The following is a 15,916-nucleotide window of genomic DNA, read 5'->3' as shown; positions in this document are numbered from 1 at the left end:
TTCCGTAAAAGATGAATCAGCTCCTTCAATACTATCATTCATAGCCAAATTAGGAGCCGAATGTAGTTCATGTAGAAATTCAGAAGGAAGCAATTAAGAGCAATTATATTCCAATTTTTGTCTGCATTATATCTGCATCTAAAAAAAGTACAGGAAGAGCAAACATAGGACATGATTTGTGTCTAATTGAGTTTCGGTAAATTCCGAATGACTCGTTTACTAAGTCTGAGCTGCTGAAGCATACATGATTTAGGTCTAATTGAGTATCAGTAAATTCCAACATTAATTTTACAAATTCTGAGCTGCGAAAGAGTCATCAATTGTCGATCAGCTTCTTCACAACTCCTTCGAAGATCCCATCTGAGCCAAAGTTGCAGTTGGACAGTCTGGGATCGACTCGACTGGGCAGCTGAAAACAGAGAGAGAAGTGTCCGGATGGACAGAGATTTCCTGTTCTGCTCTCAACCACCTGCCCACTCGTGGCAGTCTCTCCTTCAATTAAGACCTCGCCGCTCATGTCAACTTCCCAACCAAATGCTGCAGCATCCGAAAGGAAGTTTCAGAGATATTCTTTATTAGAATGAAAATCCGCAAAATGGAGAACGCTCAAAACTTAATAATTATCTTTTTGACCTATAATACTGAGGTTTTTCTCAGACCATCAGAAACTTACTTTGATCTCTTCTGACCCCTGGAAGTGACACCTGGAACAGGTAACAGTCTTCAGACTCCGCAAGGTTCACACGCCAGGTGGTGGATCCTGTAAGCCTCACGTCCGCATTCCCAGCCACTCCGACTCCGGCACTACAGGCGGCTGCAGCACCATGATATTGCACCTCCGTCGTACTGAGTGGAGAAAACACCACCTTAGGATCAAGTTGAGCCTTGATGTAGGTGTCGCGTACTCCAGAGGACCTTGCCGACGTGGAGGAGGGTGAGCCTTCGTGTGGAACCATTCGAAGAGGCTTTACATCTAGAGCCACATTACTCTTGCATCTTCTTCGGTGAGAACCACCATAAGGCATGAAAAAATTATCCTGTCCCTCTGATTGCGCGTCCCTTGCTACCACTTCATAGAATGATTTTTCGGTGACGTAAGCAGGTAGTATGGCCACGTCTTTATCAAGAATGAACTCCTGCAGCCCAGTCAAACTCTTGAACCTTGCAACTACCTCTTCCCTGAGGAAAGAGGTGCTCGGGTTATCGATGAAGACGACATTGTCTATTGCCATAAACCGCCCCTCGACAAAAGACCAAGGGTGCAGGTCAATTGGAAATAGGTCGATGAACCGAGGGTAATTGCTAGTAGGACCAAGCACTTTGGCTGGAAGTGTGTCATGGAGGAACTTGAGCAAAAATGACAGGGCCAGCACGACCGATTTATCAGCCTTCCTAAGTATGTGATAATACATATGTATCATTTGCACCACCATCATCTGGGACCCAGCCAGCTGATCATGAGTATACCGTGGCAATCTCTCACATACCCTCTGCATCGCCGACTTGTAGGGTGACCTTTCACCTTTGAGTTGGGGCCCAAAGTATGTTCCAAAAATGACGGTCAGGAGGAAGCGCTGGTCATCAGTCATCATGCCTTCACCTGCAGGAGCAGCAGGGGATGCCGCAGCAGCATTCACCGGTTGAGCCATTTTCAATCAGACTGCAGTACAATATGGCGTCAGTAAAGGAGCAGGATATCAGCAAGAACACCTATAATCTCTCTCGGACTCAACAATCACAGCAAAAGTTTGTTTGACAAATGAAAGAAATGAAATTGTTGAGCACTACATGTTCAAAGAACTTCGGCTGTACAAGTTATTAAGAAGGATTGACAAATTGTTTCACATCATGTGAATACATATTCGTTTTTTCATCATTCTTCACACATAACTTCATGAGCCCATCACAATTAACCAAGAAGAACAATAGGGGTGGCAAACCTGTAAGTATGAAGAACTTGGTTTGATGCTTTGGACCAGAGTACTCTTTAGAGCATAGACACTAGATAGTGAGTGAAAGAGTTGGGTGTGGCCAAAGTACTGGCAGAAGGCGAGATTTTATAGTGCTGGCTTGCCTCTATGAGGGGTAGTCTTGCTATTCAACAGCTTTCTGGATTCACTTTTTGTTTAAGATTTTATTTTCCTTCTTCGTTCGGACAAAATTGCTATTAATCCAAGAAAAGAAAGTTATCCATGCGGACCAATGCTAATGAGCAGACAATTTAATTTTACTTACCTATTAACACGTTGGTTCTTATCTCCAATTGCTGACTAAAACATGGAAGCCACCTGTTTGTTATTAGTATTACATATTAGGTCCAAATGAGGTTAGATTTGGTCAATCATATCAACAAAATCTACAAAATCCAGAAAGTCCTTAATTTCATAAACCAAAATAAATAGGTTTCATACTAATATATCCATTTAATGATAAGCCCATTCTATTGAGTAGAATTGGATATTTGTTTCAATTCTAGGTAAATCAATTTAAATGAATTGCTTACATTCGATTCTTCCAAACATGCTTTGTTTTATTACGTTAACGGGATTGACTCGATCATTATCCAGGGAAAGACCAAAAAGAGCATGCAAACGGTATAAGGTAAGGTCAGGGTGTAAATTTGTTGTGTCAATTAACCATAAAAGGTAATGGCTAATGTAAGTAAATAACTATACAAGGTATAGCAAAAATAAAACCAAGCATAAAAGAGGCATTCGAGAACGATAGAATTCTGACAAATGAAAATGACAAATATGACACTAAAGTTTTTTTTTTTTTTTGGTCGAAATGACATTCAAGTTTAATAACATGTTTTTCCAGGAAAAGGAGAAAATTTGGTTACCTGTGTTGCCCATTTATAGCATAACAGTCATGTGAATTATAGGAATGACAAGAGTAGCATATCCTTTCATTTAAAAACAAAATGTGAAAAAGGAGAGGATGATCGAAATCTGATCTGGACTTAGACATTGCTGCTCTCTGTATTGCTAAGATGTAAAAACTGTGAATGGTTGACATACACTTTCTGTCACGCCCCGAACCTCGAGCATGTACACATCCCCCGGTGATCGATCAAATTACGACGTTCTTAGGACGCGTCACTGACTCATTCATTTTATTGCACAAGTGGAAACAAAATAAATAATCTCTAGATAATAAACAAACATGTGATAGAAAAGCAGGACAATCAATTCACAAAAACCACACTTTATAAACACATCGAGTTTATATACATAACTAGTCTATAAACAAGAACCTAACTCCAAAAAGAAGAGCTACTAAGCCATCCAGGTACTAGACTCCTCATCCATAGGCTTTGGATCCACCACGACACCATCAGGGGTGTCGAGATCCATGGGATGCGTTGCTTCCCACTCCCTAGTCCCGATGGGAGGCCCGTCGAACCCGAAAGGGACCCTCCGACTCTCTTGAGGAAAGCTGATATACCACGTTATGAATCTATGAGGGACCAACCGAGGTAGACCCTCATTGACCCAAACCGTGGTCTCAACCAACTCCTGGCTTAGGGTGGTCCTAGGGATATGGAAGTAGGTAAACTCAAACTCCATTGTCTGCAGGACCCTGTATCGCACGTGTCATGCCTCGGTCCTCGAGCGTGCGCACATCCCTCGGTGGTCGACTAAAATGCGATGTTCTTAGGACATGTCGTCGACCCAATCGATTCATGCACAAGCGGAAGCGAACTATAACTCAGACAACAAACAACATAGGATAGAAAAGTAGGACAATCATATCACAAAAGTCACACTTTATAAACAAGCTGAGTTATATACAAAAGTTGAAACCAAAAAGAGAGCTACTGAGCTCACTAAACTACGAGCTCTACAGCCGAGGGCTCAGGGTCCACCACAACACCACTAGGGGTATCGAGATCCTCTACATACTCGCCATTGACGACAGATCCGTCAAAGCCATCCAAGGGGCCCTCCTAAACTCCGTTGGGCTCGTGGCAAAACCACGCCTTAAATCTATGAGGAACTAACTGAGGTAGACTCTCATTGACCTAAATAGTAGTAACCACGAGCTCACGGGTCCAGTTGGGATTCCTGTGGATAGGGAGTACGATGCACTCGATCTCGGCCTCTCGCGGCCACCAAAAACGAATGAGTCGCACCTCCATCTACGGACCTGAAAAGATTAAGCCCACGACAGGGTAAAATAATGTCTCAGCAAGTTTACGCCTAAACCTTGATTAGGAAGAAAATACGCCTAGAGGTAGTCTAACTACACATCAAAGAAGACTCACCTCACCTCGCCCCTCCCCGCATGTCACAGTTCATATAACATATGTATATAATAAATGCACACATCAATTGGAATGTCTCACTTATATCTCAATCAATCACAGGGTCTCGACTATAAGGCCAAATCGTTATAATACGTCCCATTCCGCGCCACACAATTTTATCCCATAATCAGATGCATCAATTTCAATCATTCACGTGTCCCAATTGATTACGACCCAACGATCACAGCCGACTCAACAGTTAATGATCTTCCAGCACAGCCGGTCGTCGTCTTGCACCATCGAGCACGGCAACGTCTACTTTTAGACAGCATTCCACGTAGGAGCATCGGTCCAACCTCCATTGTGACTGGCATCCGTTGACTTGGGGCATTCATGAAGAAGCATCGTTCGGCTTAAAAGCTCGTGACGGGTTTCGATAATGATTCTATGCATATCCAATCTCGGCCAAGGACATTGTGCTTTACACTCAAATGTCTCAATTAAAATAATGTGCTTGGCCCATTTTTTTCATATCGAAAACACCCGGTAAAATAATCATATGTGGGTACATGGTCAAATCGAACCTTAAAAATTGATATCATTCATTTTAAAAATCACACTATTTGATATAGTACTTAAAAACATTTTCAGTGTCAAAACCCGACACCCAAAAGATTTTCTAATTTAATACCAAAGTTTCACAATTTTGAAATAATTAATCAAAAATCACAATCACTACTCAATTGCACAAATTATCATTCAATTGTATATACTAATTACACCGCAACAATTGGTACGAAATTCTCGGCGACCGGTTATCCTAGTATAATTTCCAAAAATATTAAATAATTAAAAAATTACAAAATTATTTAAATAAATGCAAATTAATTCAATAAATGCCTAATTAAGCCTAATACACTAATTTAATCCCTAATTAGACCTAAAAAAATAATGCACTATACTAATTAAATACTACAATCTAATTAACCCTTAACTAATCTAATCTAACCACCTAATAAGCCTAATTAATCAACTAAACTACTAATTACTCTAAACTAACCACCTAATCTAAGCTTAGCCTAAGCTAATTACCCACTAAGCATAATTAATCCCCTAAGCAAGGTTTTGCAAGTAAACTCACCGGATTAGCAAGTTGGTGAGTTCACGGCGACGGCAACGCCAAGGCAAGCGAGACTCGGGTTAACGGCGATGCCAAGGGAGGTCTGGAAAGGGTTGAAAACGGGCCACGAAGTCTCGGCCCGTGGGCTAAGACTTCAGTTCTGGTCTTGGGTTGAAGGATCTAGACCGAGGGCGGAATAATGGCTGAAATGGGCTGTGTTGGCGTGGGAGGTGGCACGGCGGCTTGAACAGGCAATGAAGAGACTTGGCGGTGACGAACGATGGTTGGATGACGGACACATGTGCGCGGGGCAGCGAGCAGGAGGCGGTGCATGGCTAAAGTTGCGTGGACTGGCACTTGCGGGTGTGCAACTTCGGTAGCAGCTAGGGCGGGCAAACGGTGACACCAGCGGCTTAACTGGTCAACGGCTGCAGGTGCTTTCTTTTGTTTTCTAGCTCCAAAACAGCCACAATGGAGGAGGAATTGTTGAGGAAGAAGAAGAAAGTGTTCTGTTGGCTTTGGGGGGGAACAATTGACCACAAAGTCAACATAAAAGATCTAAAACACTCAACACTCAGCCCCCACTTGTTGCGGCCTCATCCACAGCCATTTTTCTTCTACAAGTTTCCCCAACAAGCCACCCAAGGGGTCCAAATGTTGCTGACCACCATGGCAAACGAATTTCAACATTTCCCCTCATATTTCAACTCAAATTCAATCCAATTGGACTCAATTCCAAAGCCAAAATGTCATGGTAGATGCCCGCCTCAAATTCCTAATTTTCCTTGCCAATTGATCCATCTTGAACGCAAAAAAATCCACACAAAAATGGCCCTATTAATTTCCCGGTGCAAAATCGCCCAAACTTGAATCTTTGCCATAAATTTCGGACTTGCCAAAAATTCTTCAGAGGATGAGTTGATGTTCATAAAATAAATTGTGACATGACAGAACTTTTAGTTTCTAAAAATCGGGTTCAATTTCGTAGTTAATTTCAATTGAACACGATTTTAGCGTGACTTAACCTATTGAGTAGTTTTTAGGAATTTTTAACGCATTTGACCCATGGTCGATTATTTTCGAGCCACATTGTGCATCTTCGGCACATAAGTGACTCTTGGTTGTCGTGAAAATCTTGGGGTTTCAAATACAAGGCACATGGTATAGAAACGATAGAAAAATCAGTTTAGTGACATTCGACGAGAATTTTGCAATTAGGTAGAATCACCCACACTTTTATCACATACCTTTTTCAAACCGACCTATCTCCGGTCTCTAATCGATTTTGGCAATACTGTATTGACCCTTGTAGATTAGCATGGTTGAGCAGTCGATTTCTAGTCGAATTCTCAAATCAGTTGCGTTTATATTCCTTAACGGCTTTACCAGATAGATTAGTTATCTTATGAGTGATTAGCTCAGAGAAAAAGACTATAGATGCGTCGATGAAAAGCCCAATTCATTTAGCTGAAAGCAGGGTTGAAAATCAGTATATCATAGCATGTAATGTGTCTCCATTTAAGGACATGAAAAATTAAACTCACGACGGGGTGATACAATGTCTCAACGAGTTCACGCCTTAAACCTCGATTAGGAAGATAATACACCTTGAGGCAACCTATACACATCATAGAGGACTTACCTCACCTCAGCTCCTCCCTGCACATCAGCACAGTTCATATAACATATGCATACATCCAATGTATTCGATAATTGAAATGACTCACTTTAATAAATCAATCAATCACAGGGGTCCCAATTATAAGTCCAAATTGTTGTTACAAGTCCCATTCCATGCCACACAATTTTTATCTCATAATTAAGCGCGGTCATCTCAATCATTCAGGCATTCCAATTAGTTATGGCCCCATAGGCATGGCCGACTCAACAGTCAGCAGTCTCCTGGCGTAATTAAACATTGTCTCATCTCATCGAGCATGGCAATGTCTACCTCTAGATGACATACCCGAAGGAGTATCGATCCAGCCTTTACCGTGAACTGACATCCGTTGATGTGGGGCATTCTTGAAGAAGAATCTGTCACCCGATGCCCAAGGACATCATGCCTTGCACTCAAATGCTTCCATTTAAATAATGTGCTTAGCATATTTACTTCATATTAAAAACACTTGGTAAAATAGGTGTGTGTGAACACACGGTCAAATTGAACCATAAAGCGTGATATCCCATCACTTTAAAATTCTATGACTTTATATAGTACTAAAAACATTTTCGGCGTCAGAAACCGACACCTAGTATTTTTCTAATTAAATACCAAAATTCCAATATTTTTTTGAAATAATAATTCAAAATCAACACTTAGCATCAAATTGCACAAATTAACGCTCAAATGCACAAACTAATTGCACCACGGCAATTAGCACAAAATTCTTATGATTGACTATCTCGGTATAATTTTTTTAAATAATTAAATAATTAAATAAATTACAAAATAATTAAATAAATGCAAAATAATTAAATAAATCACTAATTAAGCTATATACACTAACCTAACCACCTAATTGGACTTAATTAAATAATCTACTAAGCTAAGTAAATCACATAATCTAATTAACCTCTAATTAAACTAATCTAACCACATAATTGGACTTAATTAAAAAATCTGCTTACTAAACAAACTAATAAATACACTAACCTCACTTAGACTAATCTAAATCCCCCATAAGTATAATTAACCCTATAATTAAGGTTTAGAAAGTAAACTCACCAGTTTAATGAGTCGATGAGTTCATTGCGATGGCGACGCTGATGCGAGTGAGACTCGAGCGTACGGCGACACCCAACGAGGCTCGAAAGGGCTCGAAAAAGGCTTACATAGCCCACAACCCGAGCTGGAACTTCGATCTAGTGGCTGGCTGGAAGGGTCGGTCAAGGGACTTGGCTGGAGGAACTGAATGGCCAGGCGGTGACTACCAGTGGCTGGAAGGGTAGACGATTGTGACAACGGCTCGAGGACCAGCGACGACGAGCTGGTGAGCTTGGGATGGTAGCTCGAGCAGTCCGGGTCGGGAGCGAGGAGCTTAGACGTAGGCGGTGCAGCAACTGGCTTGGCGAACGACCAGGACAACGTGTGGCGATCAACGGGCATGCGGGCTACTTGGGCGGACTAGCGTGAGGCCTTGCAGGTTTGGCAAGGGGTTGAACTAGCTGCTGCTCTAGAAATGGAGGTCTAAGGAGAAGAGAATAAAGAAGAAACTAAGGAAGAAGAGGAAGAAGAAGCTGCTGTTGGAAGTGGGAGAACAATGAGCCCTCAAAGTCAATGATAAATATCAAGAACACTTGAGTGCAGCCCCACCAGCCTTTAGCCTCATCCAACAGCCCTTTTCCCCCTCCAAATCTTCTCTAACAAGCCACTTTTGATGCCTGAAATGTTGCATCTCCCATGGCCTACGAATTTCATGCTTTCCAACTTCAATTTCCTCACAACCCTCTCCAATTCAATTCAATTTGGTCCCCAAAAATACAAGCTAAGGTGCTCACACCAAATCCACAATTTTCCTCGTCAATTGATCCGACTTGAAGGCCAAAAATTCACACAAAAATGGCCCTCCAAATTTTTCGGTTTAAAATCGCCCAATTTTGATTTTTTGCCAAAAATCCGGGTTTGGCGAAAATTCTTCAAAGGATGAGTCAATGTTCCTAAAATTAAATCGTGACACCACGACTTTTAATTTCTAAAACCCAGTTCAATTTTGTAGTTAATTTCAATCGAACGCTATTTTAGCATAACTTAACCTATCGAGTAGCTTTTAGGAATTTTTAATGCATTAGGATGTCACACTTTCTATTACAAGGATGAAATATTCAGCCTCTTCCTTTTATTGCTCTCCCACTTATGATTGCTTGTTCACTTACCTCAATCCATACTCATGGTAGTCTCTTGTCACAAATCATGTTTTATGATATCGGGAGTAAGGAATACCATAGTTTGAGATCAGCTCCATATGGGCGTTTTTGGCTTTTCATGGATAAAAATCTGTATAAGTTACATGTGGGTAAATTGATAATATGGTTGGTGAATGTTAAATGTCACAATAGACAAAAAAAAAAGTCTTGATAACCTATTTAACTGGTCATGTGTTTGTAACTTACCAACAAGTTTTGACAACTACAAATATTTTCTCATACTTCAAAAATTACCACCTATCTTAATAATCTATCAATGTATATTTTTATGACTTACCAACACCATGGAGGTTAGAAATGAATATCAATATTTGTCATGTTAAGACACGAACTAATTTAATCACTTATAAATTTTTATCTCGCTGGATTTTGAAGATTATGTACATTTCTTTATACTTCCAACATTACCATATACTTTATGTACTAGCATTTACTTTTATCACATACCAATTTCTTTGAAGTTACTAACTTTTTTTTTTTCAAAATAACCAACTTTGATTTGATTTATGCAATAGCATTCATCGCGTTAAAATACCAACGAATGTTAGTTACTTGCCAATTTTTCATCTTACTTGCTTATGCAAAGTAATTATGATTTTGTTATAATGCAAAACGGTAGTAATTTTCGGACTACCTAACAATGAACTAGTAAAATAATTCACTACCATAGCCCCCACTTAATTTGAGTTCCCCCATAATAGGAATTAAATCCACAACCATTAATTTCTAAGCCGAAAGCATGGAAATGCCTTTACCACGGGATCAAATCCCTACTAGTAAAAGAAATGATGACATTTCTTCATACTTCCAAGGTTATCAACTACTTTAATAACAAACCAACATTTATTTTTGTGGCTTATCAACATCTTTGAACTTACTCACTTCCATTAGAAATTACCAACTTTAGTCCGATTGATGTACCATGATTTGTCGTATTAAGATGCCAACTAATTTTAGTCACTTACCAACTTTTTATCTCACTTGCTTTAAAAATTTACCGACATTTCTTTATGCTTCAAAGATAACTAACCACCTTAATTATCTACAAATGCCAAGTGCTTACTTTTATAAAAAATTACCAACCTTAATTTAAAAAGTACCACATCCATCAGCAACTAATTTAGTCACTCGACAATTTTTTAACCTATATATCTTTGTGCTTCAAAGACTATCAATTAGTTTAAAAATCTACCTACATTTATTTCTATGGCTTATTAATGCCATGAAAGTTACTAACTTTACCCAAAATTACCAACCTTAATTTGACTTTCGTACCCACATTCCTCACATTAATATACCACCTAACTATAACCACTTATCAACTTTCGATCTTGTCAGGTTTAGAAAAGTAACGACAAAACCACTGACTCCTTTAATAATTTCCCACGATTTATCCTTGTGGTTTACTTAATTTAAAATAAATAAATTGTTATTTTTATTATTTTGAATTTCTTATATTGAAATTCAAAAAATTATTATATTGAAATATAATTTTAATTTTATTAATATAAAAAGTTTGTTATTTGAAAAATATCTTTCTTATTATGGATGTTAAAAATCATATTCACCTTAAACCTGCATCCCCATGAAATAATTTTATCCGATCTATATTCCCTTATATCCGACTTTATCTATCTTAAATAAGTATCAAACGTAAAATATGATAAATTTTAGCGGAAGAGCTTAAAGTGGGTTATATGAGTTGGTATTTATTTTTATAGTTAGGGTTAAGCATGGATGTGTTTTAGTAATATGAGTCAAGTTGGGTATGGGTTAGCTCAGAATCAGATTGAGTTTGGGTCATTGAAAATATATTGCATGAAAATGGGTCAATATGGGTCAAACTATTTTCAACGAGACTTAACCCACCCATCTGACACCCCAAGTGAACAATGGTACATAGCTTGACACTAGAAAGATACCCATATCATTATGTATCAATAATATTGGATTGTTCTGTTTGCCTTGAGCATATACTAAGATAAAAGTTGAATCAGTTCTTTCAATACTATAATCAAAGTAGAATTTAGAGTCAAATGTAGTTCATTACAGAAAATTCAGTAAAAATAATTATTTGCAATTGTATTCCATTCTTTGTTTGTATTATATTTGCAGTGGAAATGGTACAGAGGACAAAACATAGGACACGATCTGTGTCTAATCAAGTTACGGTAACTTCCTACATTCTTTCAAAACAAAGCCCAAGCTGCCTGCAAGTCATCAATTTTCAATCTGCTTCTTCACAATTCCTTCGAAGATCCCATTTGAGCAAAAGTTGCAGTTGTCACGTCTGGGATAGACACAACCGGGCAGCTGAAAACGGAGAGAGAAGTGTCCAGGTGGACAAGGGTTTCCTGTTCTGCTTTCAACCGTGTTCCCACCTGTAGCAATCTCTCCTTCGATCAAGACCTCGCCATCCATGTTGAATTCATAGCTAAAGGCTGCAGCTTCCACAAGGAAGGTTCCGAAAACCATCGTTAATCAGAATCAACCAAATGGAGAATACTCAAAATTCAGTAATTAGCTTCTTGACCTACAAATATTGAGGTTTTTTAGGCCATCGGAGACTTACTTTGATCTATTCTGACCCCTGGAGGTGAAACGTTGTCAGACTCTGCAAGGGTCACACGCCCTATGATGGATCCTGCAAGCTCCACTTCCGCATTCCAAACCACTCCAACTCCAGCACTACAGGTGGCAGCGGCACCTGTCGTATTGAGCGGAGAAAACGCCACGCTGATGTTGCATTTTCTTCCATGAGAACCATGACAGGGCACGGAAAAATAAGGTTGTCCCTCGGAACGCCCCTCTCGTGCTATCGCTTCATAGAACACCTCATTGGTGACATAAATAGGTAGCTTGGGAGCATCCTTCTGCAGAACGAAATGCTGCGGCCCAGTCAAAATCTTAAGCCTTGCAACAACCTTTTCCCTGAGGTAAGAGGTGCTCAGGTTATCGATGAAGATGATGTTATCTATTGCCATAAATCGCTCTTCGACATGCGAACAAGGGTGCAGGTTGGTTGGAATGAAGTTGATGAACTGCAGGTTGTTGCTACCAGGACCAAGCATTCTGGCTGGAAGTGTGTCACAGAAGAAGTTGAGCAACAAAGGCAGGGCCACCATGACAGACTGACTGGCCTTCCTGAGTATACAATAGTATATGTGCATCATTTGTACCACCATCATCGCTGGAGCCAGCCAGCTGATTGGGAATATATTGTGGCAATCTCTCGCGTATTCTCTGCATCGCCAACTTGTGGGCTGGCCTTTCCCCTTGAGATGAGGCCCAAAGTATGTTGCAATAATGACCGTCAGCAGGAAGCGCTGGTCATTAGTCATCGTGCCTTTGCCTGCAGGAGCACCAGTTGAGCCATTTTCAATCAGACTCTGCAGGACAATACGGCGTCAGTCGAGGAGCAGGACATCAGCAAGAACATGTATAATCTTTCTTGGAATCAACAATCACAGTAAAAGTTTGCTGGACAAATGAAAGAAATGAAATTGTTGCATGTTCAAAGTACTTTCGTTGTACGAGTATATCGTGAAAGATTGACTAATTGTTTCACATCATGTGAATAGATATTTGTTTTTTCATCATTCCTCACACACAACTTCATGAGCACATCAAAATTAACCAAGAAGAACAAGAGGGCAAGGTAGCAGACCTGTATGTATGAAGAACTTGGTCTGATGCTTTGGGCCAGACTAATCTTTAGAGCATTGACACTAGATGGTGAGTGAAAGAGTTGGGTGTCGCCAAAGTACTGGCAGAAGGCGAGATTTTATAGTGCCGGCTTGCCTCTATGAGGGGTAGTCTTGCTATTCAACAGTTTTCTGGATTCACTTTGTGGTTAAGATTTTATTTTCCTTCTTTGTTCGGACAAAATTGCTATTAATCCGAGAAAAGAAAGTTATCCATGCGGACCAATGCTAATGAGTAGGCAATTTAATTTAATTTCCTATTAATACGTTGGTTCTTATCTCCAATTGCTGACTAAAATATGGAAGCCACCTGTTTGTTACATATTACGTCCAAATGGGGTTAGATCCGGTCAAACATATCAACAAAATCTACAAAATCCTGATGGTCCTTAATGTAACAAAAAAATAAATAGGTTTCATACTATTATATCCATTTAATGACAAGCCCAATATAGTGAGCAGAATCGGATATTTCTTTCTATTTTGGGCAAATCAGTTTAAATGAATTGCTTAAATTCAATTTTCTTCAAACATGCTATGTTTTATTACGTTAACGGGTTGACTCAATCATTATCCAGGGAGAGACTAAAAAGTGCATGCAAACTGTATAAGGTGAGTTTAGTGTATTGTGCCAATTAACCATAAAAGGTAATGGCCAATATAAGGAAATAACCATACAAGGTATCGCAAAAATAAAACTAAGCATAAAAGGTGCATTCCAGAATAATAGAATTCTAACCAAAAAAAAAAAAAAATTGAAAAATATGACACTCAAGTTCAATTACATGATTTTCCAGGAAAAGGAGAAAAAATTATTTACTTGTGTCGCCCATTTATGGAATAAAGTCCTATGAATAAAAGGAATGACAAGATAGCAAATCCTTTCATTCAAGATACAAAAGGTGAAAAAGAGATGACAATTCGAATCTAGTCTGATTGAGACATTGCTGTTCTCCGTATTGCTAAGATGTAAAATTGTCAATGCTTGATATAAGCTTTCCTTTACAAGAATGATGAATTGAGTCTCTTCCTTTTTGACTGTTCCAATTATGATTGCTTGTTCACTTGCCACATATCCTTATGCATGGGAGTCTCTTATCACAATTCAAGTTTTATGATATCAGGAGTGAAGAATTTCACAGTTACAAGTGGGTAAATTGATGATATGGTTGGTGAATGTTAAATGTCGCTAGAAAAAAAAATCTTGATAACCTACTTAACTGGTCATGTGATTGTAACTTACCAACAAGCTTTGACAAGTACAAATATTTTATCATACTTCAAACATTACCAACTCTTTTAGTAATCTATTAATATTTATTTTTATAACTAACTCCGTGGAAGTTAGAAAAATTTATTTGAAATTGCCACTTTAATTTAGCTTGTGAACCAATATTCGTCATATTAACAAAATAATTTTAGTCACTTACCAACTTGAAAATTATGTTCATTTCTTTATACTTCCAAGACTACCACATACTTTACGTTACTAGCATTTATTTTTCATAACGTACCAATATTTTGAAGTTATTAACTTTTATTCAATATAACCAACTTTGATTTGATTGATGCACCATCCCATTAAAATACCAACTAATCTAAGTCACTTGCCAACTTTTCATCTTACTTTCTTAAAGTACTTATGTTTATTCATAACCTAAGGGCACGATTGTAATTAGTGGGCTACTTGGAATCGAACTAGTACAATAATTCACTGCCAAAGCCCTCACTTAATTTGAGTTCCTCAGATTAGGAATCAAATCCACAACCATCAATTTCTAAGCTAACAAAAGCATGGGAATGTCTTTACAAATCTCTAGTGGTAAAAGAAGTTGATGTAGCTAGATTTAACACCTAGAGATGGGTGAATAGGTGTTTAAAAAATTTTACCAAACTGTTGCGGAATAAAATTAAATTTCTAGTTAAGTCTGAAAGAGGAACAAAAACAGTTTCGAGAGACACCGGATTTCTAAACAGCAAGTAAGCAACATATTGAAACAAACAGAGTTAAGGGAAGAAAAATTGCAAAGAATTTTATAGTGATTTTGCTCAAATCAACCCTACATCCACTCGCCTGCACTAACTACCTACTGGTTGGATTTCACTATAGGATCAACAGAAAATTATAACTTATGAATATAAACACTCAATGTGTCACGTCCCGACCCTCCGAGCACGTGCCCATCCTTACTTGGTTGATTAATAGTGATGTACCAGGACGCATCGCCAATCCATTCATTTTAATATACTCATGCAGAAGCAGATATAAATTTCCAGACAATAAAACAATGGGATAAGAAAATAGGGCTAACTCTTTCAAACCAAAACAAACCTTTTATAACAAACATGTTTATTCACAATATCAGGTTGCTTACAAAAATATCGGCTTAATAAAAAAGGACAGTCAAATAGGTTTGCCGATTATGTTTTCTTCACTTTCCCAAACTCTAGGGCTTCTGGTCCTCCACCAACATCATCTAAGGACTTGAAAATGGTTATACAATAACTAGTAAGACAACGTCTCAGTGAGTTCTATTCCCTAAGACCCGATTAGAAATAAAATATGCCCTAGGGGCTGTCTAGGCACAACCACGGGCCTCTTGACCTCAGTTCTTTCGCAAGTCAGTTCAAATCATAAATACTAACAATCACGCCATCCAATCAAACAAATCAAACTATCGATCAATTGACTTGGTCGATTACATGTCATTACGACCACTCCCTGGTCATCACAAGTATTCCATCTCAAATTTTACTCCCGGCCCAACGAGCATGATCTATTCAATTAGCAACTATAATTCACAGTCCAAATGACACAACCTATCTTTAGGTGGTAATCATGACCCAATAAGCGCAACCTTTAATAGGTGGTAGATCACGACCATATTAGGTACGACCTCTATGAAGTGGTGAATC

General features: G+C 38.8%; 2 protein-coding genes across 2 annotated transcripts; both read right to left on the bottom strand.

Moving 5' to 3' along the window:
* Positions 1-316: 316 nt before the first annotated feature.
* Positions 317-1,649, bottom strand: LOC104416997 (increased DNA methylation 3-like). Its single transcript, XM_010028324.2, has 2 exons — positions 674-1,649; positions 317-537 (listed from the first exon to the last, which is right to left on the bottom strand). The coding sequence occupies exons 1-2, from the start codon at positions 1,647-1,649 to the stop codon at positions 317-319; spliced, it is 1,197 nt and encodes a 398-aa protein (XP_010026626.2).
* A 9,867-nt stretch (positions 1,650-11,516) lies between these two features.
* On the bottom strand, positions 11,517-12,637 carry LOC104416996 (increased DNA methylation 2-like). The gene is made up of 2 exons (XM_010028323.2): positions 11,869-12,637; positions 11,517-11,743 (listed from the first exon to the last, which is right to left on the bottom strand). The coding sequence occupies exons 1-2, from the start codon at positions 12,635-12,637 to the stop codon at positions 11,517-11,519; spliced, it is 996 nt and encodes a 331-aa protein (XP_010026625.2).
* Positions 12,638-15,916: the final 3,279 nt, after the last annotated feature.

This window comes from Eucalyptus grandis, chromosome 8 (genome assembly GCF_016545825.1).
Source record: "Eucalyptus grandis isolate ANBG69807.140 chromosome 8, ASM1654582v1, whole genome shotgun sequence".
NCBI lineage: Eukaryota > Viridiplantae > Streptophyta > Magnoliopsida > Myrtales > Myrtaceae > Eucalyptus > Eucalyptus grandis.
The sequence above is the reverse complement of the archived record's forward strand: the minus strand, read 5'-3'. Positions and strand labels throughout refer to the sequence as shown.

What these genes read in the sequence shown, in the direction of transcription:
- LOC104416997 (XM_010028324.2), bottom strand. Translation starts at nt 1,649, where the DNA reads ATGGCTCAACCGGTGAATGCTGCTGCGGCATCCCCTGCTGCTCCTGCA. An exon ending in AGGGGTCAGAAGAGATCAAA is followed by an intron (nt 538 to 673) that starts GTAAGTTTCTGA and finishes CGGATGCTGCAG; the next exon opens with CATTTGGTTGGGAAGTTGAC.
- LOC104416996 (XM_010028323.2), bottom strand. Translation starts at nt 12,637, where the DNA reads ATGACTAATGACCAGCGCTTCCTGCTGACGGTCATTATTGCAACATAC. An exon ending in AGGGGTCAGAATAGATCAAA is followed by an intron (nt 11,744 to 11,868) that starts GTAAGTCTCCGA and finishes TCCTTGTGGAAG; the next exon opens with CTGCAGCCTTTAGCTATGAA.